This window comes from Phaseolus vulgaris, chromosome 7 (genome assembly GCF_000499845.2).
Source record: "Phaseolus vulgaris cultivar G19833 chromosome 7, P. vulgaris v2.0, whole genome shotgun sequence".
Lineage (NCBI taxonomy): Eukaryota > Viridiplantae > Streptophyta > Magnoliopsida > Fabales > Fabaceae > Phaseolus > Phaseolus vulgaris.
In genome coordinates this window covers 2,131,192-2,155,102 of record NC_023753.2, presented here as the reverse complement: position 1 = coordinate 2,155,102, position 23,911 = coordinate 2,131,192, and the positions used below count along the sequence as shown (strand labels likewise).

The 23,911-nt window shown below is 29.1% G+C and overlaps 2 protein-coding genes across 2 annotated transcripts; both read left to right on the top strand.

The window, feature by feature from the left end:
* Nucleotides 1-13,240: 13,240 nt before the first annotated feature.
* Nucleotides 13,241-16,418, top strand: LOC137828835 (large ribosomal subunit protein uL15c). The gene is made up of 4 exons (XM_068635568.1): nucleotides 13,241-13,424; nucleotides 13,498-13,825; nucleotides 14,733-14,884; nucleotides 16,030-16,418. Exons 1-4 carry the CDS (start codon nucleotides 13,365-13,367, stop codon nucleotides 16,258-16,260), a joined length of 771 nt encoding a protein of 256 aa, XP_068491669.1. The 5' UTR covers nucleotides 13,241-13,364; the 3' UTR covers nucleotides 16,261-16,418.
* Nucleotides 16,419-21,209: 4,791 nt separating this feature from the next.
* On the top strand, nucleotides 21,210-23,235 carry LOC137828834 (uncharacterized). The gene is made up of 4 exons (XM_068635566.1): nucleotides 21,210-21,527; nucleotides 22,002-22,195; nucleotides 22,287-22,353; nucleotides 22,489-23,235. The coding sequence occupies exons 2-4, from the start codon at nucleotides 22,047-22,049 to the stop codon at nucleotides 22,804-22,806; spliced, it is 534 nt and encodes a 177-aa protein (XP_068491667.1). The 5' UTR covers nucleotides 21,210-21,527; nucleotides 22,002-22,046; the 3' UTR covers nucleotides 22,807-23,235.
* The last annotated feature ends 676 nt before the right edge of the window (nucleotides 23,236-23,911 follow it).

Sequence of the window (23,911 nt, the reverse complement as noted above, 5' to 3'; positions counted from 1 at the left end):
ACCAGTAGAGGAAATTGTCTTCATCACCATGCTGCCCTCCTTCCTTTCAAGCAGTCAAAATTTAAATTGAAAAGTTGTTACCTTTCCCATTGTGACAGAAAGTGCATTGCATTTATGTGTACTAGTTAATAATGTAGACGGGAAGCAAAATGAAGAGAATTTTTAGGGAGAGAAATAAAACAAATTAACAAACTGCATACATGTTCAGACCATCACCAACTCAATATTGGTAACAAAATCAAATGAAACATTAAAACTACTTCATACTTCAAAACTTCTCAGGCATTTTGGATTCTATTGATGAAAACGTGGAGAGGAGAAAATACCTGTTCCGGATCGTGGTACTACAAATCAGATTATGGTGATATCTATTAGAGGTAAAAAAGTTTTCTGACAAATTCATTTGAGGCGTGGGGTAGCTCTTCAATGATGCAATCTCAACAGGTTTCAACTCATGAGACCAACCGACAGTACACTACAGCAAAATTTTCAAACCAGATTAAATCAAATCATTTTTATCACCAAACCAAATTAATCCTTAAAGTTTAGAAAGCCATAATTGTACAATCAACTGTTTACAAACAATTCAAAGTTTCTTCTCTTTTAGGTCAAGCTTGACCTCTGGTGTGGCAGTAAATAGTGCATACCAGTATAAATACCATGATTAGACCTACTGATAGCAATCTCTAATAACAACTTCTTCCCATGAAAAAAATAATAAATTATCTGACACCAAAATAATTAATAGGCATTTGAATCACTTTTCTTTTCTAGTTTTAATTGTTGAAAAAAACATTTAATATTCATAATTTTGAATATATATTACAATTAACATTTATGTCAAAAATATAAAAAAAAAAGTCCCCAAACATGCGAAAAAGTTAATGGATTGCCTTTGATCATTTGGTTTGAATTTTTTACCCAGGGATACTAATATTTGATGTGCAAATTGAGATATATTTATCTTTGGTCTGAGAAGTATCTTTTTTGAATAGCCTAACCTGACTAAAAAGATAGATTAATTAATGTTTACACAGATACTGACAGCAACTTTAATCAAAATCAGGAAGCTTTGGCTATATATCCAAAAATAACTTTTATGTAATATTTTTTAATTGTTTTCTTCATTTCATCATTTAATTTATTGCGCCTATTAAATTTTAATTCTGTTTTATCTTCAATACTTACGTTTTTCTTCGTAATTACTTTCTCCAAATTTTACTTATGTATTTGATTGCCTAAAAAATAGTTAACACTATCCCTTTTAAAAACATTGAGACAAATACAAAATAATATGTCTTTAAGAATAAAAAATGGTTTGGTCTTGGATTATTTCCAAAATTACATCAGTCTATTTTTTCTTCTCCAATTCATGTTTAGATCCATTATGTTTTCGATTAGAAATATGTGATTTGTTATAGGTTGATCAAAAGTATTTTTTTTTTTGTACTGTTTGTGAAGGGATGTGGGTTTTCTTAGGTTGAATTGATTGTTAGATGTTCAGGATATATAAGAATTGGACCACATTTAAAGATATCCATATTTATTTTTTCCTTGTCGATAAAAAAAAAGATTGCGAATATTGTTAAGGGAGTTATAAATGTCATTATATTCATATATTTAATATCATTTATATTATAAATTTCATTAATATTATTATTATTCAAATTAAAAACGTTATTAATTATTATAATAATGTTATTAATATTATTAACATTATTAATTATTATTAATATATTAATATTATTAATTATTATTAATATATTAATATTATTAATTATTATTAATATATTAATATTATTACTAATATTATTAATTTTATTCATATTATTAATATCATTAATAATATTATTCATATTATTAATATAATACTAATAATATTTTTTATATTATTATATTAATATTATTAATTTTATAATATTAATAATATGTATACCTATTAGTTATTATTATTATTATTTATGAATATTTGTTAGGATTTTATAAATATTAATATATTATAGTAATTTTTTTAATATTATGTCTATAGTTATTATGATAATAATTGGTAGATAATAGAGATTCATGGATAATAATTTGTAGGTAATAGAGATCCGTGAGTATAATTTATAGGTAATAGAGATTTGTGGGTAATAATTAGTAGGTAATAGAGATTCATGGGTAATAGTTAGTACGTAATAGAAATTTGTGGGTAATAGTTTGTACGTAATAGAGATTTGTGAATAATAGTTGGTATGTAATAAAGATTTATGGGTAATAGTTTGTAGGTAATAGAAATTTGTAGATAAAGTTGGTATGTAATAGAGATCTATGGGTAATAATTGGTAGGTAATGCTGAATTTACCTACAGATTCATATTTATGGGTAATATTCGTAAGTAATGTTGTCCGTAAGTAATATTCGTAAGTATTATCCGTAAGTAATGCTGAATTTACCTACGGATTTAGATCCGTGAGCAAAAATCCGTAGATAATACTAATTTTTATTGTTGTGCTCTACCATAAAATTATAATTAATATAGTAAATTTTGTAAATGTTTTTTAACGGACCAATATCGGGTGCCACACGATAGGCCCAACAAACTCTCCTAAGGTAACCTAACAAACAAATTAACTAACTAAAAGCCTCCTAAACAACATTCAACCCAAGCCTTAAATGACTCTCATATCATGTTAAGAAGTAAACTTTAAATCTAACTCAATCTCATGAAACCGACTTATAAAGTGAGGTGTACACTCACTTATAAAGAATAAAATATCCTAATCTCTAGTCGATATGGGATCTCCAACAATCTCATTTATCATTTCTTTATTATTTTTCATAAATAAAACTAACACTACAAGAAAATCATCAAATAGAAACTAATTTTTAGAAACCAAAAAATTAGTTGCAAAGTAACTAAATTAGAGACCATTTTAGAAACTAAAACAAAGATTGGTTTCTAAATTTTCTATTATTGTTAAATAGTTTCTAAATTGGTATCTAATTAGCAACCAATGTTTTATCTACCAATTATTTAGTTTCTAAATTTAGTCTCTAAAATCTTGGTTTCTAATTAGAGACCAATTTAGAAACTATTTAACAATAATAGAAACTAATTTAAAAACCAATTTTTGTTTTAGTTTTCAAAATGGTCTCTAATTTAGTTATTATTGCAACTAATTATTTTGGTTTCTAAACATTGGTTTCTATTTCATGATTTTCTTGTAGTGTAATAATCTCCTTTGATAATGCTTTGCAATGACAATCGTGTTTTTGGATAAAAAAAATAGTTTTCTTTCTTATTTCTATTTTTTAACTCCTAATTTATTGACTTATTTTAACTATGTTGATTTAATAATTTAATGTATTCTTCACTGAAATGTTAACATAGACAAACTTGCACCTCTATATTTCATATATGTTAATTTTTAATTTATGTTATGTTTTGTCATACTCATTTATAGTTGTACTATCAGCCTTACATTTATGTTATTGGCATTTTCAATTTTATTTTTACTAATTATATTTATGATAATTTTTTTATTACTTGCAGGAATGATCTGGTGCTTTGTAATGATAGTTGTGCTTCAGCACTACAAATTATAATTAATATAATATATTTTTAAATGTTTTGTTGCATAGTGCTCTTTATTCACATTTATGTTTTTTGAAAAAAAAAACTACTTTGCTTACACATTTTTTTTATAATAACTTTCAAATTAAGATAGTTACAAAATCACTCATCTATATTTTATATGTTATTTTTTTATATATATTTTTATATTTTTTGTTACTTTCATTTCTAGGTGTATTTTTTTCATTAAGATATTTATATGTATGTAATGTGATCTGTTAATTTAAATGTGTTGACATAATAATTTAATATATGATATGTCACTTACATGAAAGTTATGTCACTTACATAATAATTTCATTTGTTATTATTTGTGTTGATTTTTTTTTATGATATGTCACTTACATGAAAGTTATGTTTTCCACTACTATGATTAATGTGTTGTCTTATTTTAAATTTGTGCATTTAATAATCTCATGTTCTCAAAACTAAAATTATGTCACCTATACACATGAAAGCGCTTGTATTTTGATGTCTTATTATTTGTGTTGTTTCTCTTACTTTTTGTAACTTTCATTTCTACAAATATATGTTTTTTCATTATCTTTTAAATATGTACATTATCAAAAAATATTTCCTTCTTTTCTTCTTCTGTTTGTTTCTTCACTTTTACTTGTTAATTGTTTGTGTGCTTCCTTAAAGTGTATTGACTTAATATTTTCACGTGGTCAATACTAAAAATTGGGCGCATATATACAAAAATATTTTTATATTTCATGTCTCATTTTGTTACTTCTTCTAATTATTTTCGTTTCTTATTAATTGTACAACCAATATTGTGCTTCATAACAATAGTGTGCTATTAGATAAAAAAAAATTATAATTCAATTTTATTTTATAACAAAATAAATCCCGTGGGTCGTATTAGTTTTTACTACATTAACAAACGTTTACAATGACTTATTAGCGGCAGCATTTTATTTAAATTATCACCTTTTTATTCACTATGTCACTGAAAATAGGAGGTTTCCTAATACATTTTGTATTGATAAAATAAAATAAAATGTAAATGCATTACTAGGTTGTTAAAAAAGAAAAAGGACTTCACACACATTAAATAAATTGGCTCTGTTGCCTATACCCTAGCCAAACCAGCTAAAGATTGGAGTTGTGCACTTGGTATTGTTTATTTTAAATAAAAGATATATATATATATATATATATATATATATATATATATATATATATATCATATTCATAAAAAATCTCTTTTTTCAATTGAAGTAGTTAGATAATGTTGAAGAGTTCATTTTATTTTATTTATTATTTGATAGAAAAATGAGTTTAAAATTTAGAATACACTATTACTTATTTTTAAAATAATAAATAAAATAACGATTTTTACTATTTAGTAGATTTATGAATGAAATGTGAATGTTCAAAATCAAGTATATGACAATTAAGTAATAATCTCTTATATTTTGGATTCCAAAAAGATGTTCTGACTTTTAATTTATAAATAAATGGTTTAAAGTATATTTTTGTAAGCCTCTATAAACATAGCGACTTTATTTTGGTTTTTATAATTTTATTATTATTATTTATCTTTCTAAAAAAAATATTTAATAAATAAAATTTATTTATAATCAAATAAAAAATATTTTATTCTAATTTTAAAAAAATTAAAATCATTGTTTTTTTTAATTCTCTTATAAACAATATTGAAATATGACATATTAGTATTATAATACAATTTTTTTATAAAAAAAAATATCACATCCTACAAGAAATATGGTCTACTTCTAATAAAACATCATAAAAAAAAATTCCTATAGTACAACCTTTTTTTTTTATTAGCAATCCTCTAGTACAACCTATAAAGCATTATAATTCAGCTACTAGTAGAAGATACTTTGAAATGTATTTCCCTTAAATAAATAAACAACATCATTACAAGAAAATCATGAAATAGAAATTAATTTTTAGAGATAAAAAATAATTAGTTGTTATAGAGACTAAATTAGAGACTATTTTAAAGACTACTTGGTTTCTAAATTAGTTTATATTATTGTTAAATAATTTCTAAATTGTTGTCTAATTATCAACCAAGGTTTTCACTACCAATTATTTAGATTCTAAATTTGGTAGCAAAAACCTTGGTTGCCACCAATTTAGAAACCATTTAACAATAATAGATTTTTGTTAGTTTCTAAAATGATTTCTAATTTAGTCACTATAACAACTAATTATTTTTAGTCTCTAAAAATTAGTTTTTATTTCATGATTTTCTCGTAGTGATATCAATGATCAAAATCAAAATGTCTAATTTTAAAATGATGAAAAATAAAAAAATTACAATAAAAATTAGACCTTTTCATTTTACATGAACTAAAGAAATATTTAAATATGACTAAAACTATTAAAAAAAGCATTATACATTAACTATTTAAATTAAATTTAGTCTACTATAATATCTAGTATCTCTGTCGATCTCATAACAAAGTTAAAAACCAAGCAAACTAAACCATAAATAGTATATTAACTATATTTGTGAAATGATGCCATGTCATATAAAAAAAAATAACTATTTCATTACTAAATACCTTTTTACAAGCAAGATAATATTTTAAAAAATTTATCGGATACATTTTTTTTAATCAATTATTTTTTATGTAGATTAAAATTTAAACTTCAATTTTTTTATAGAACATCAAAATTCAACTTTCTAATTACAAAAGGCTAGTTTCACATTTATTATAAAAATATAAATAACATCAAGAATCAATAAAGCTTCCCCTAAGCATGTATGTTTTGATTTTTATTTTATTTTTTTGCCTCTAGGTCTTTAATTAATGATGAGATTTGTAACATAGGAATATATGCTTTATCTCTAGAAATCGGAGGAGTGTTATTATATGTCTCTCATCCATGTTTTTTTTATCTTTTTACTACAAGAAAATCATGAAATAGAAATCAATTTTTAGAGACTAAAACAATTAGTTGCAATAGTAACTAAATTAGAGACCATTTTAGAAACTAAATAAAAAAATTGTTTCTAAATTAGTATCTATTATTATTAAATAATTTCTAAATTGGTATCTAATTAGCAATCAAGGTTTTAACTACCAATTATTTAGTTTCTAAATTTAGTCTCTAAAACCTTGGTTGCTAATTAGATACCAATTTAAAAATTATTTAACAATAATAGAAACTAATTTATAAACCAATTTTTTATTTAGTTTCTAAAATGGTCTCTAATTTAGTTACTATTGCAACTAATTATTTTTTATCTAAAAATTAGTTTCTATCTATTGATTTTCTTGTTCGATTATTAATCAGCCACGCTCTAGGGCACATCTACAATCTTACTATCTTATCATAAACTCTTTAAAATCCCCTTCTTTATCTTGTTAATTATTTTAGTTTTCTTATAATTAGCTTATTGACAGGAAATTTAGTTTTGTTTTGGTGTATATGGGAAGTGTGTTAGTGCAAATTTGATACTTTTTGACACATCCATGATTTGCTACTTCTAGTTCTAGCCACTTTTTTAGATGATTTTTGTTTCATGATAATTTCTCAAGTTGCAAGGGTAGACAAAGGATTGTCATGGTAGAAATGTTAAAATACCTAAATGCATCATGCAAATTTAGTTGAACCCTGTGACTGGTTTGAGACACATAAAAGGAAAAAAAAACAAAAAGGAATTGGAAGTTTTGAGGAAGAAGTAAAGAAAGAGAGATTTTGCGAGGAAAATTACTGATAACTTGCAAAGAATTAGTTGGTAGATGGAACCAGTGAAGGTTACATCACTGTCTTGGTACGTAGTGGTGGTGGTGAGAAGACGAATCAGAGAATTGTCTGCATCCCTATTAGCATTGAATTTCCATCAATAACACACAGGTTCACCTAATTGAATCAGTGCCAAATTATTGATGGTAGGGTGATTGGTCTTATATATGCAGACCCCAAAAATGGATGCCTCTAGTTATTGTTCACTCTTCTCAGATAGCTCTGCACTACGTACTGTGCTTGCCACAATGAGATCATGGCTCAGCTGCTTCAAACTTTCTGTGATTGAATAGCTGTTTAGTTACTTTGATTTTTCAGCTTGCAGTTTCCATTTGCATATACACCCTTTTTTGTTCTTAGAAAAAGTAGACCTCATGCATTGTGTCTTTATGCTTTTGGATTCACTCCCGGTTCTTTCTCCTATTACTTTCACCAGAATGCTACCATATGCCCTTACTTCTTCTTCATTCTAGCTTACCTTCATTCCCAATCAGGAACAAACCTTATCATTAAATAATATTTTTCTTCTATTCTAATTTCTAGCCTCTTGCTCTTGTTATTTTTTTCTCTCTCTATAAAGTTGCATACCAACTACAAATAACTAAAGTGGCCTCAATTTTGCAGACAAAAAACTAAAGTGGACTCAACATTGTACACCAAACTAACAAGAAGCTTATGTATTTGATAAAGATTGGTTGGTGTGAGGGCATCTTTTGTTTCCTTGCTACTTGTACACCAAACTAATCTGGAGCCTCTATTTTGGCTACCTAGCTCTGCATTGATTTGGCTGCCTACACAGTGCACCACTTAAATCTTTACACACTCAAATTAGTACTATGACCAACTCCGGAAAGTACCCTTAAGTGGTATGCTCTAAGTAAGCTACACATAGCATAATCAGGCACAAGCCCCAAGGGCACACTAACCAACACCAAGAGCTGTTAGTGTTACCCTTCTTCCCATCCTACATGCCCCCATTATGATATAGACTCTTATTTACGTCTTCAATGCCTAATAAGAGCTCTCACTTAAGTATGGTAGTTTATTACAGACACTACCTGCATCTCGCTGGTTTTATCTATGTCTTTTCCAAGATTTTTCTCTTCATGTCCCTACTATTTTCCTTGTAGCAGAAACAAATGTAATTAAATGTTATGTGGCTGATTACATGTTTTGCAAATTTCACTTCAATTAAAAATAAAATATTCATTTTTTTAACAATAAAAAATAAATAAAATAAAATCTTCATTTTTTTAACAATAAAAAATAAATAAAATAAAATAACATACTTTAGAGGTGTTTCAACCCTTATACAAAAAATCAAAACAAGTTTCTTTGCTTCCAATTAGCTAAGGATCCAACAAACTTTACACCACATTACCCAAAAATCACATACCAAAACGATATAGAATCTCCAGTTACATCAACCCACCAGAAAAACACACCTTCAAAACAGGACACAAAATCTAAAATCTAAACAAGATCTTTGCTAACAGTATGATCTACGCCAACTAACTAAATGTCAAAATAAAGAGATTCATAATATATAAAATCGTACAAATCTCATCTTATATCAATTTTATAAAGTTTAACTAAACTTAAAAGTCTATTTCTTAAAATATACTATTTTATAAACTAATTTTATATTAATCTTAAAATTTCACTTCCTAAGATATATTTTCACATGGAATTTTTTTTATAGTACTACAACTACAAAATATAAAACAGACCAGACCACTCTTATACAATCCATGTCACCTTGACTTTAATATTTTTAAATAAAAGATAAATATATTATAACACGTATCCGACTTATCTATATGATATCAATCACCTACAAACAGTTTTAGAAAACATGATGATATAACCTTGTCAATCTTATAACAACAAAAATTTAATGTCTAAAAATAATCTTGTTCTTATGATTCCAAATCATCCATACTAATGTTATCCAAACTCCCTTCCACATATTACTTTGTCTATCATTTAGCTCAAGGAGATAGAAGTGGTGAAAATGTTTCATTACATCCCATGGTGAACAGAATGTTGGGTTTTATTATTTTATGATTTGAACTCCTTTTGAAGTTTGTCTTAACACATATGCTAAAAAAATAGAAGATATTAAATTATTTTTTTTTTCAAAAAATAAAATAAATTAAATTAAACGGGACACTTTAAGGATATTCCAACCTTATATTAAAAACCACAACATACACATAAAACACTCAAATCAGTAGAACCAGAAAAGTTGCTCATTGAAGTTGCTCATTGAAGGTATTAGAAGTATTTTATTTTCTAATGAAATAGACATTTGTTTTCTTTAACCTATATCAGTGGCCTTCCTTTTTGTCAATTCATTTATAGTTGTTTTCTGCTTGTTTACATTTATTTCTTTCTTAAAATTGTACATTATTTAATATTCAAGAACTTAAAAAAATCAATGAGAAACCTTGTGATTGCATGCTTGTAAGGTGAGGATGGTCTAATTTATATATTGTGTATAAGTCTACATTTTTTTAAGATAATATTCATCAAATCTCAATAAGATATACGCTAATATTATATAAAAAAATAAATTTAAGTTTAACTCATCTTTACAAAATCAATTTTTTTTATTAAAAAATATGAATTACTTCATTTATATATTCTTTTATTTATATATTCTTTTATTGGTACTTAATTTATATATACTTGTAGATTAACATTATCTCAAGTTAATATAATATTTCAATAAGAATGAAACGTAACTTATATTTGATGTTGTGATGTTAAAAACATTATGATAAAAACAATTAAAATTAAGAGGGGTATAGATAAGAAAAATATGAGATGGTTTGAAACAAAACAAAAATCAAAAGGAAAAGCCAACGAATGTATTTGATGTGTTTGTACAAGATGCTTTGACTCTTTTTTATTCAAAATTATGTAACACATTTGAGTTATTAAAGTTACTGATGTAATGTATCGAAATAAATTTTGCATGTAAAATTCAGTTTGTGATGTAATGTATGAAAATAACTTTTGCATGTAAATCTTGTCATTTTTGAAAATTGTTTTACACGTGTCAGTGTTTAATAAATGTCTTGTGTCAGTGTTTATTAACTACTTCTTTGCCCAAGTCTTGAAGCTGGACGCGTTTTTCTATGGTGTAGACAGTGCTGGAATTAAGTCACTGTAATAATAAGAAGAAGAAGCCCGCACTTATCAAATTATAAAAGCCCAAGAACTTCAGGCCTGAAGAATTCAAGAGTTGGACATGTGGCTTAGCTTAGAAACAGAATCAAGATCCACTAGTGAAAAATATGGGACCAAATTGTTCAATTGGAAAAGACTGTTTCTTCCTGCACCTCCGTATCTTCTTCTGACACCTCCATACACAACATGAAAATACATTTTTATCCTTCTTGTGCAACCCCCATAAAATAGTTTCTGGATTATGTAATCCGGAAATGCATTTGAAAAAAGACTTCCGGATTACATAATGTGAAAGTTAAAAAAGACTTCCAGATTATGTAATCTGGAAAGTAATCATGCATCTGAAAAAAGACTTCCAGATTATATAATCCGGAAGCTAATTACAAATTTGAAAAATGACTTCTGGATTATGTAATCCAAAATATTACCGAGGAGCATTTTTGGAAATATAAAAATCTATGGAGGTAAGAGAATAAGGTATGGAGGTGCAGGAAGAAACGGCCATTGGAAAATTGACAGATAAATTCAAAAGAGTTTGAGGACCGAACCACAAGATGACAAAAAAGTGCTGGGTAGAAGCGGCATCATATTTTCCACCTTAAAAACTCATTTATTACGATTTTTTTCTGACTTCTCTCTGAAAATTTAATCAATCATTCATCCTCTTAAAGATCAAAGTGTCATAATATTATTGGAGAAGAATAAAGTAAAACTATCTTATCATAATTAGTAGAGTAAGTTTTTTTTATCCAGATTTGAGAAGTTTTTACATGTTTAGAGAAAACTTGGATGAATGTGGGGTTTATAGATGTAAGACAAATGTCTATTAGTCTAGATGGTAAGAGTATGTTCATATTGTGATTATTAAGTATGTTACATCTTTAGCTTGCTTATGAGAATATTGAAGTATGAGTTTTTGGTCTTATGTCTAGCAACTAACACGTAACGGAAGCTAGTTAGTTAAATTTTAATTAGTTTTCTAGGTTAGATGACTTATATGTGAAGGTGATATGGTCAAATTACTTTTTAAATTCTTGTAGTAATTGGTGTATTAGTTTATGATTTAAATACATTAAGTTTACGTGGTAAGTTGATATCTGATTTAAATTACTTCACTTTGAATTAAGGTATTAATTGATTTGAAATGAAAATTTTAGTTTATTTTGAATGTTTTGCAATGAGTGTGCGTGTACGTGTTAGTTTAGTTGTTTGAATACTACATTTGAGACAAATAGGTACATTGTAGTTAGTTTGAGATGAAATATTTAATGTTATGAAGAAAAATTAAGAGAAAATTCATCTTGAACCAATTTGGACCTATGCGTGAATTATGTATTTTTTTAACTATGCATATTTGCTCGCTTAGCGAAATTGACTTTATGAAAAATCTTAGAGTTTTGGTTGGTGAGCAAGTTGTTAAATAAAACCTCTTAGGGAGTTGATTGTTGGATGGGCCAAACTCTCATTGGTGAGCTATAAAAATAAAAGCTCCCATGAAATTTGTCGTCGAGTTAGACTTTTGTTGGACGAAATTCTTTTTTATAATAACTTAAGAGCTCTGGTCATTAAGCAAACTAAATGCTTGTTGATCGAATCGAATGTTCGTTGGCCGAAAATACTTATTTATGAAATTCTATAATTTTGTATTTTGATTTTTGTGTTAAATATGTTTTTCATATTAAAGTTTATAATATTAATTGGTATAATGTGTGATGAATTACTCTATAGAGTAAAATATATAAAATTTGTGTGTATTGATATGTGATTTGAGTTATAAATTTATGAGCATTTGGTAATATGATGAAATATGTAGACATGTCTATTATCAGGAAATTAAATATTATGTTGAGATGTATAAGATATGTATTGAATTTAATATTCATCTAAAATGAGATATCTTAACTATATTGATATATCGAAATCACATATATAAAAATGAGTAGGTGATGAGAGTCGATAGAGGTCCATACGATTAAGTATGCAATTTGAAAGATAATTAGTCTCACATGTCATATGAAAAGACTAAGTTACTATTTTGTGTAATTGTGTTGAATATATAGCATAATGAATGTAGTATGATAAATGCAAATCTCTAAATAATTTTAGAACATGTATCTTTCTGAAATAAAGTTAAGTGTTTTGTAATATGTGAGTTGTATATATTTCATTTTATTTTTAAACACATTTGATTCTATTGATCATTTGAATGAATAAGATTGAATTTGATACATTTAGTAATGTTTGAATAAAATATATTTTATAATGTTTTTCAACTCTAAATTTACCCTGTTATCTTTATTTTTATATGTTTATTAATTGTGATGATGATGTACTATAGGAGAACAATTGCAATAAAATAATCTATGTAGAATTAATTATAGATAGTGAAACTCTAAGAAGAAATATTTGTTATAATATATAAGAAAAAATGCATTTTTATTTTTTAAATATAAGCAAATGATAAATATTTTTATTTAATCTAGTGATATTTTTTTTATAATATCATAATTTTAATTAATGTCTGACTTTTATTATATCATTATTATAATAGCTTTTTATTTTAAGAAGAATATTAAAAAGTTACAAAGTTTTATGCAATTGACTCCATTTTGGGAGTGAATTTAGTTTTGTTTTATTACTAATATTCATGCAAATTATTTATGAATTTTGTTGAATAATCACAGTACAGTAGTGTTACAGAAATAAACAAGTTGATTTTTTCCTAATAAAAAAAGAAGAATGGAAGAAGTTATCCTATCCGTTATTTGAAGTTTGTTCCTGGAGTTATCGTGTCATCTCTCTGAGTCTATCATCCACAGGAATGGCCACTGCTTCTCTCATTCCACTTTCCTGGTTACCGCCGCTGTCTGCTCCTTTCAAGGTTTTTCATCTTCCTCTACACAAATACGAATCTTCTTCGTCTCTATTTCTTTTCAACCATTTGGGCATTGCAGGGAACAGTGAAAACCTTAGTTGCCAAACCATGTCTGAAGATTCAGCGACCAAGACCAGTCGTTTCCGCGGCTTATAAGTCTACCTCTGCCCCGGTGGCAGCGCCCATGGTGGGCGTTCGGTTTCGGCTGGACAATTTGGGGCCCCAACCGGGTTCCAGGAAGAAGGCAAAGAGAAAGGGTAGAGGAATATCGGCAGGGCAAGGCGCAAGTTGTGGTTTTGGGATGAGGGGTCAGAAATCTCGATCGGGGCCTGGAGTTATGAAGGGTTTCGAAGGTGGTCAGATGCCCCTTTATCGACGACTCCCCAAACTCAGAGGAATTGCAGGAGGTAATGCCCCCAATTAATTGGCGATTCTTTCATTATCAGTAGCAAAATGAAAAACATTACTTTTAAAACTGCAAGTTAGATGAGTGTTGCAATCCCTTGAAGCAGATAAGAAAATTGTGACTGAAATTATACCTTAGTTTACTTTTACCTGTGTGTATTGTGGTATGTTGTGCTCTAGTTCTGGTATTGTTACATGTCATTTTACTTTAATTCCTTTGGGATACCTTCATGATCCATGTCTTGTTGCCCTTTTTTCATTTTTTTCATTTTTTTCATTGAGTGACTTTTAAAATTGAAATCAAAAGTTGAAGTGTAAACTGTTTTATTAGTAGGCAGCAGTTTGGTTACATATAGTTTGCTACATTGTATTTGGTAAGTCATCAAGCTGTTATCAACCCTAGAGACGGGATATATATATATATATATATATATATATATATATATATATATTGTGGGACTTCACACGATGAATTTCTCTAATATTTGAAGAAGCATTCGGAGGACACAAGAGTCCGGAAATGGTGATTCTTGTAGGAAGGGAATCGTTGCATTTGGGATGTTGTTATGTCAGACATCTTTACTAATCATGTCCCCTTTCATCTCAGATGTTGTACATTGAAAAATGTTTGCAACATGCTCTTTCGAACACACTATTAGCTGAAATTTATTATAAGTCACAGTACTGTGTTCGTCTCACTGATTTAATGTATTTCAAATATGATTTTATATGTAGTTTCCAATAACGTTAACCAGCAAATAGTAGAGGTTGTGTGGTTTTGCACTCTTTCATATTTCTTCTTTTTTCTATTTCCTCTCTTAACTTGTTTAGTCAATGACTGTGCTTTTATCTCTTTCGGAACTTTTTTTTATGCACTTTTTTTTTTCTTTTCATTTGTCCTATATTAAGGTATGCATAAGGGATTGCCCAAATATGTCCATGTAAATCTGAGAGACATAGAAGGTGCTAAATTTAAGGAAGGGGAAGAGGTGTCTCTTGAGTCACTGAAGGAGAAAGGTGTGATTAACCCATCAGGAAGAGAAAGGAGACTTCCTTTGAAGGTACAGATTACTTGTTGATTTAAGGACATCTAAATTTCTTCCTTAGCTGTTGTCTTTAATCATACTTCTTCATGATCATTTTCTGGATGTGTAGAGGTATTATGTATGAATGATTAAATTTTAAATATAAATGAGGATGCTAGTTTTCTAGCAGTAACAACAACTATCACAAAGGTCAATTCTTTAGAGTCCCCTGGTCTGCTGTGAATGAACTTACTTTCTGTTAATTTTTTTGTCCTTTCATCCTAGTTTGTTATTTTAGTTTATCTGCACTTTTGGTATGTGTGATATGATATTTAGGTGGATGTGTCAGTGGTTTGAGGCTATAAATTTTGTTCCAAACACCAAAACTTTCGTATACTTGTATCTATTCGGATTGTGAATCAGACCATTGCTTTCATCCACATGGATAAATTGGGTTATGGTCAGTTGGCTTACTTTTCAGACTGTCAGTACTCCCCTTAAAAACATACTCTATGGTGATTTTTCAAGCAATAATTACTTTGCAGCCTACAGCTCAGGAGGAAAATATTCAAAGTCATTGATTTATGTCCTTCTTTCATATCTTTATGCTATTCCTTTGTTTTTCGTACAATAAAAGGTGATAGTCTTTTCCATATCTTTATTCCAGATGCCAAATGCTGGACTCATTATTCTGTTGAAAATACTCTTTGTGGGATTCCCATCACAGTGTAGCAGAATCTTTAAATGATAATTTTTCTACCAAAAGAAAATTAATGTTCGGGTAAATAAACTGCACTCTACACTGACAATGATTTCAATAAGCTTTTCAAATGGAAGTATGCTGGTTGAAATGATTCTAGAATTTCTGAGAGGATATTTACTTAATTTGGTGGTTGAAACTTTAGTTCGCCCTGGCCAATGTTGTGTACTCTGATCATCATGCATCTGTTGATTAAATTTTACTGTATTCATTCTGTATAAAAGCATTTCTGGTTTCCTAGACACGCAGGAAAATCTTTGCAAAAAATTGGGTTATATACAACTTTAAACTAGATAATATAGCATGTTTAAGCTAGCCTTTTAATTCTATTTACCCATGCAATGCATCATCCGAACTCCGAAGGTCCTCAAATTTGGTCTTGATGGATCAAAACTAAATTTATTGTGCCTTCTGGTTTCAGATTTTGGCTGAAGGAGAGCTGAGCAAGAAATTGACGCTAAAAGCCCGTGCCTTTTCCACAGCAGCAAAGGAGAAACTTGAGGGTGCTGGATGTTCTCTCACCTTGCTTCCTGGCCGCAAGAAATGGGTTAAGCCATCAGTTGCCAAAAACCTTGCTCGCGCTGACGAATACTTTGCCAAGAAGCGCGCTGCAGCTGCAGCTGCAGCAGCCACCGAGGCAGCCCCCGCTTGAACTTGACCAGTTCTGTGTCCTCACATTTTAGAAATCTTCAAGAGAGTTGCAGATTGATTTCTTTAGGAACCACCTCACATATTTGTCGTTCTTCAGATTTCTCTCGGCTCATCAAGCTGTTTTGTTACATAAGGCATCAATCCATTCTTCTTTCTGCATTTAAATGTGTTCTAGTTCTGGTTCCAATCGATGATTAGTGTTGTATACCTTGTAACATTTTCTTCAGCCATCACCGGAAAATGTTTTTAAAAAAGGAAAGCGTAAGAAAATGTAAATTTTGCTTTGCCATTTTTCGTGGGAAACTCCTGCGTGTTTAGTTTCATTGTGGGGTGACCATAGTAGTTGTAATTGGTAAAGATATTTTTCTAGTTTACTATTTATGGTGGATAATGAAAGTTATTGGTTCTGCCAATGTTTCCCTATCCAGTTATATCCAACCCAATACGTCACGAAGCAACTACTTCGTTTGATCATTGCATCACAGAACAAAATGCCTCCCAAAACTAGATGACCTACATCCTTCAACCTTCGACTTCCTCACACCACCCTTTTTCCACTTTCCTTTTTCTTTCGCTTGTGGCATTTTCCAAACAAAGTCTTACAAGTTGAGAACAACTAATGCTTTGTTTTGTTTGGATGGTGTGAAAAAAAAAAACTAAGGGAATGGAGGAGGAGAAAACAATAGAGTGGAAAGTTTTAATAATTATATGTTTAATGAAAAAGAAAAGAGAAATAAGAATTTTTAATGTTTAAGATGACCTACAAAGTTAGTTGTATACAAGTCTTAGTTTATATGTGACATTTCAAATAAAAGGTATTATATTATTTATGCTACAAAATTCATGGACTTATAATAAATAAGTCAAACTTTCAATATCACCTTACCTTTTTCCTTTCATCAAATTATCGTTAATAACCTCTTCCAAATTCACATGTGTTCCTCTTATATCCTTTCTCCCCTACCCTTTTATCTCAAACAGACAAAAGACTACGTCTTTTTTCTTAAAACCATTTTTCCTATTTTTTTTTCGTGGTTGTTTTACAACTTTCATTGATTTTGCTTGTTAAACAAACAACGTAATCCTATTATTGTGGAAGACCCAGGATTTTATTTTCTTTCATAATTGAAATTGTAAGAAAATGGTCAACAAAATTTAGCAATTTGATGTCAAATCATTGCTGGCTTACCCTATGTCCAGTGGATATGAAGCACGTGAAAATAAAGTATTATTGTCGACGCTAAGACACCCACTAGTTTTTTTTTACGAGCTTACTTACGTCAACAAAATGATTCTGTAATGCTAAGCATGGGCATCGTTTATAATGCTTCCCCATTAGTGTTGATTTTGGATCTATTCCTCTTAAAAGCCACTGCCAAAAGCTGTGTTGTGTGAACACCAACTTGATTTTGGGACCAACGCGTGCCAATCCTTTCAAACCAAAAACTGTCCTTTTCACCAAATCGTAAGCCTAACTTGGCCACCCCCTCACATGCTTTTTATATAATTAATAAATAATATGCTTTTTATGCAATTAATAAATAATATGTTGATGACAGAAAGTAAATCATATCAAGGCCATTTTTGTTTTAAATTTTTGGTAAAAGAATCATATGAAGTAAACTTTACCGATAGGTAATTTGCATACAGCTAATAGAATATGATTGCACTACTTTGGGGTTAGATGCAAGAAAAGATATGTCTTTCATTTCTTCGTCAATATGTCTTTTTTTTTTTTTTTTAAGAATAGGTAAGATTATGGGTATGGTTCGATAATTGACAATTTATGGATTTTCTTTATGGGCTTGATTCGATAGTTGGTAATTTATGAGACGTTTTTCAATTTGCAGATCCAATTAATTACTAAACTAAGACAAAATCATAATCAGAGAAGTTGGAATTTTGGTATATATATGTTCTAGCCAAGACAGATGACCCTTAGCTAGAGCATCAAATGTATTAGGAAACAGTGGTTTTCAATTTTCTGGTTCCTTTTCCTGTTCGGCCTCCTTTCTTTCTCACAGAAAACTTCTCCACTGCCATTCTTTGTAACGGTTCTCTTTCATGACTTAATTCCTTCATAAATTCTCGTAACACCCACTTCTACCAATTTCGCACTCTATTCTTTATGAAGATTTTGCGGGTATCGTCATTAATTTCTCGGATTGGACTGTTATAATATATTAATTGGATTAGTCCATGACCTCACAGACCCTAAGTGATCGTCCCATGACTTCACAGCCCCTCAGTGATCATCTCATGACCTCACAATATATATACCAGATAATACTTAAAAAAAAAATTTAATACACACCCATAAAAAATATATTTATTCTTAACCACATTCATTCAATGTTTTGGATCGAAAGTCTGATATACTCTTGTTTAAAACATAATATTTGGAAGTTTTTTTCTATATTTGTTGTAGTAACATGTCATTTGCTAAAAAACTGCTATATAAGGAATGAATTTGCTGACAAATCCTAATCAAATTGCAACAAATACATTCATCCGTTAACTATTATTTGTATTTTATGGGCTGATAAAAAAAAATTATTTGTATTTTATGTAGATGGCATATGTGTTGGGTCAGTTTGAGGGTCAAAATTCGAATGGCCAAAAAGTCACTGCGTCACAATATCTGATTATCTTTATTCGAATTCTTTCCAGCACTGTTGTCATCTTCAACTTATTTCAATATCTCTTTCCTTTTTCAATTTCTCACTGTTTTCTCATCATCTGCCCGTCTCTAACATTCTTTCTGTTCTTTGACTTTTAGGGTTTCTTTTGTACAAACAAGCCCTCCCCATCTTTCAACACATTTCTATTATTATTATTAGAATAAGATCCAGATTGAACTATCGTAAATAAATATTTAAAAACAATAATAATTCAACGGTAGTTCATTGGTGTCTAATTTTTTTAATTGATGTGTAATAAAGCAAGTACAGTTATATATTATTACACTCACTAAAAATATAGTGAAAAAATAAATATTGGAAGTCCACAAATTTTAAAAATTGAGAAGGTCAGAAGAATGCAAAGAACATTTAATAAAGCTATTACTTCGTTCAATTTTTTAAAACAAAAAAAAAAACGATTTATATGACAACTTTATCTGAGGAATTTTTTAAGTGAAAATCATCTTAAGTGTATATAAATTTGTTAATAACAGACCTATGGAATAATTAAAAATTGCCCTATACAAATCGAAAACATAATGAATAGATTTTTAGTAAAAACAAAATTGTTACTCAAGTCAAAATAATCGGGAGATTCACATGGTGAAACATTATATCTCGTTTTGTTTAGTTTTAATAGCCCTATTAAATAAATGAAAACAGTATATAACAAATCAATATATACCAAATGAAAATGTAATATTTATTTTATTAAAATTAACACCGAACTTAAAGATCGAAATTAATGCAAAGATATATCAAATGAGATTAACATGCTGGAACATGATTAGGAAATATCTTCTCTTTCGAACATTAGATATTTGATCTCAATTTCGTATATAGAAAAATATGTCAAAATATTTCATATTTTTAAAAAAAATGGATTTCATTGCTGCAAGAATTTGTCTTTGGTTTTTGAAAAACAGATATAAAAAAATTAAGTGAGATGGGTGTTTAAATTTGGGATAAAGACCATGCAATTAAATTAATATCGTGGTAAAACTCCAACTTTCTCACTTGATATACTTATTTTTTTAAAAATCAAATAAGTAATTGCATGAGATTAATATACACTTAAAAAGGAAAGTCAATTAAAAATGTCAACATGTTATTTTAAACTCATTGTTTTTTCTTACCAACTAAAACTTGGTGAAATTTACAACAACAATTGGTTGTTTATGATCTTCTTATTAAACATGCCACACTAAATATTTTATAGTATTTACTAAGTTTTCACTAGTAATAATATAAAAGGTTAGAAACTATATTTCCGAAAGTAGAATATGTATACTAACATTTATAAAAAAAATGGTTACTGAATCACCATTCTAGGCTATAGTACATGTTATTGGTTATATTACATATAATTAATATTATAAGCAATATAAGAGAGATACGACTAATAAAAATGTTAAAACAAATCTATATGATATCTGATCTTATAGAATGAAATAGATACATTATTACATAAAGGAAAGATAGATGTGATGTGGTTGTGAGATAGGTAACATAAAATTAATTAGAATAAATCATTTGAATAAGTATAAAAAATGGTTATAGGAATTTTATAAAAAAATAAAATGAGATATTTTAAGAGTATCGTATCTCTTATACATAGATCAAACTTTTTAACACTTAAATACCTGAAAATTCAACCGACATTACAACACATCAACTATATTGACATAGACAAGATAGGAGACATAAACGCAATATAATACAAATAAATTAACATTTTAAGAGAATCACATTCTAAAAAAAAAAATATTCCCACAACTAAACTCATCTTTATCAACAAACATAAATAAGTCAAACACCTAATAATCATAAACATCAAATAAAAAAAAATAAAAAAATACGCATAAAAACACACCACAAATTTTAAAATAGGAGTGAGAAAAGTTAAAAAGAAAAATGATAAAAGAATTTAAAGAGAAAAAAATAAGTAGTTTGAAGAAAGAAAAGAGAAAGGAGAAATAAGTTTGAAAAACATTGTTAGAGAAAGGGTTTAATTATTTTGAATAGTATGGTATGATGATATAAAGGATTTGAATGATGGAGTCTTAACAGGGTGGTAAGAAAAGGATCAAAGGAAAAAGAATAGTAAAGTATGAGTTTGCCGACCTTGGGTTGTAAAAGGGGGAGAGGGTGCCACGTGTAGGGAGGAGGTTAAACGTAGTGCGTTGCGCAATGCTCCACCATACAAGACTCATTCTCATTCCCAAGGGATGGGTTGATATTTAAGATATTTTTCACATCATAGTATGATAGTTAATATTTTAAGAAGACAAAGTATTCATGATTCATGGGTGCCAAAATCGATGTGATTTATCGCGGGAGGCACCGTCCGCATGAATTAACCATACATATTAAAATAAAAATCTCCCCTTAAAATAAATTATAAATTATAAATATAAGATAAATATAAAGGAAGTGTGGTTGCAAGCCATAGTTCAATCTTCTCCATCCCTCTCCCCTCACTTTTCTCTGTCCCTTCTCTCTCAATCTTCCTCTTTCAATTCAAATCCTTTTCTTTTCTTCACAGCCTCTGTACAGTTAGTTAATCAAACCTCACCTCACCTCACAGGTACTGCTTCTACTATCACCACTCTTCTCGATCTATAATCCTTGTCTGTGCCAAATTCAAGTTTAATTTTAATAATCATAAACCAGCAATTTCCTTTTCCAGATCTCACTCGATCTATGTTGTCTCAATTCATGTAACCATTTTTTATTTGCATAAATAAATCACGCAAATAATTCTGTTGTTTTAGTTAGATCTGTAGGTGAGGTGTGTAGCTATGGTAGGAGCTAGGTGATTGAGATTTCAGAAAGAAACTCCACGCGTGATTATGAGTTGTTTTTGTCTTTAGGTTTTTCAATTTTACTAGATCTGAACCTTCAGCTGTTCAAATAGTTACATGTGCTTTTGCGTTTAATATATTATTACCAAATTTGGTTTGACACGCTTGATTTGTTTATTGCTTTTTGTTTTTGAATTTTCTTTTAATGACCTCTTCTAATTATTCTCTCCTTTGCTACTTGTGTTGGTGTGGAGCAGGTTTTAGTTGTAATTAAATACATAGATTGAAATCCTAGCAGGAAGATGAAGCAGTTTGCCATCCAAAACGTGGTCGTTCCATCACACGATGAGATTAGCGTGGTTTGTCCCAAGCCCCGCCGCGTCGGCCTCTGCGGCCTCTTCAACTTTCCCGTCAACGATCACCCTGTTAGAAACTTCCGATGGCATCTCAGGTATAGGCGCTATCCTTTCTTCTCCTTGTTCTATTTCAAAATATTATTACAATTATTATTGCTAAACTTTGCATACTTTGTTTCTCTGCAGCTGCCAGGTCGAGCCGTGTGATTCAACCTCCTCTGGTTCGAATCCTCTGGACAACATACTCAACAAGGTAGGTATTGTTCTTTAATGTTTTTTATTTGGTTTTTCTCTTTTGTTTTGAGCCATGTGGTTTAGGTTAATTTGTTGTTTTGATATGAAGGTTGCGTTCAGATTTAATTGATTTTGTGTGTTGATGGTTTTTCAGGACAGTGATTTTGATGTAGAGCACTCATGGCCAGTGGCAGCCTCCTCGCCACCATTTTTCTGTGGGTCGCCGCCTAGCAGAGCAACTAACCCTTTGATTCAAGATGCTCGATTTGGAGATGAGACGTTTTCTCCTCTCTCACCGCAGTCGTGGGTGGTGGTTCCGACCGCATCAGGTCTTCCACCATCTCCCTCATCCTCTTCAAGGAAGGGAGGGTGTGTTCGAGCTAATTTTGGTAACAATCCTGTTGTGAGAGTTGAGGGATTCGATTGCCTTGATAGGGATAGACGAAATTGCAGCATCCCTGCCCTGGCATAGATCCTGTCCTCTCTCGCAGTTTTAATATTAGGATTGAGTTCAACATAAACATAAACATAACCAGTCTTCATACAATAAACACGGAAAGAAGAAGTAATTTTTGGATCTTTTGAGTTCAGAGGAAGAGATAAAGTATTATCTTGTGTCTGTTTGTAAATATACTCAATTGTCTAGTATCCAAATAATGATATAGGACTGATTTGAGATCAGAGGTCTGTGTTTAAATACCATTCTCTTTTTTGTAGATAGAAGTCTTCAAGAGAATGGTAAGATTTCTTTTTGTTATGGGTCTTTAAATTGTAACTATTAGCAACTTAAGATGGAAAATTTGTACAAAATGGTTTTTATATGAGAATGTTGAATGTAAAAAAAAAAAAAGAACAAGTTGACTGTATGATAATAATAATATTATTATTATTTAATTAAAAATTTGCCTCTGACTTTGCTTATACTCTACGCTATGCATTAAATAGTGTCAAAGAATTAAAGAACAATAGAGTTGCGATGGGGGACAGCATAAAGGAAAACGAGTTTTTTGCTGGTCGCATTTTTCTTAGGTGCTGTGGCATTTTCAAAACTGTTTTGGAATCTGTTGTACTTGTTCTCAACACAATGAGTTCTTTGTTTGGTTGAAAGCAGGGTGAGGTGATGATGTGTTTACACCTTTAAAAAATTACTCTCACTTTATAATTTAATATATTATTGTTTTAATTATATATTTGTTATGTTTTAATATAGATTATTATATTACTAGAAGAAATTGTAGAGTAGTTTGATAACAGGGAATTCTCGGTGAGAAACTGCTTGTTAATTAGGTGCAGCAATTAATCTGTATTTGGAAACATGACAACATAGGTTCACTTTAATAAAATAATAAAATAGAGTTATCTGGTATCCGTTTATCTTTATTCTTTCAATTAAATTCCTACTAATATTTTATATGAATGAAATTTATTTCAAAATGATTGAGATGTGGTTGACAAGAAAGGACTGTCGTGATCCTATTTGATACTTATACAGAGTTAAATAAGTGTGTTCTATATAATTAGTTTAATCTTGTTTCCACAGATAGTTTTTATAAAAAAAAATATGATAATGGGTGAAT

What these genes read in the sequence shown, in the direction of transcription:
- LOC137828835 (XM_068635568.1), top strand. Translation starts at nt 13,365, where the DNA reads ATGGCCACTGCTTCTCTCATTCCACTTTCCTGGTTACCGCCGCTGTCT. An exon ending in CGCTGTCTGCTCCTTTCAAG is followed by an intron (nt 13,425 to 13,497) that starts GTTTTTCATCTT and finishes TGGGCATTGCAG; the next exon opens with GGAACAGTGAAAACCTTAGT. An exon ending in ACTCAGAGGAATTGCAGGAG is followed by an intron (nt 13,826 to 14,732) that starts GTAATGCCCCCA and finishes TCCTATATTAAG; the next exon opens with GTATGCATAAGGGATTGCCC.
- LOC137828834 (XM_068635566.1), top strand. Translation starts at nt 22,047, where the DNA reads ATGAAGCAGTTTGCCATCCAAAACGTGGTCGTTCCATCACACGATGAG. An exon ending in AACTTCCGATGGCATCTCAG is followed by an intron (nt 22,196 to 22,286) that starts GTATAGGCGCTA and finishes GTTTCTCTGCAG; the next exon opens with CTGCCAGGTCGAGCCGTGTG. An exon ending in TGGACAACATACTCAACAAG is followed by an intron (nt 22,354 to 22,488) that starts GTAGGTATTGTT and finishes ATGGTTTTTCAG; the next exon opens with GACAGTGATTTTGATGTAGA.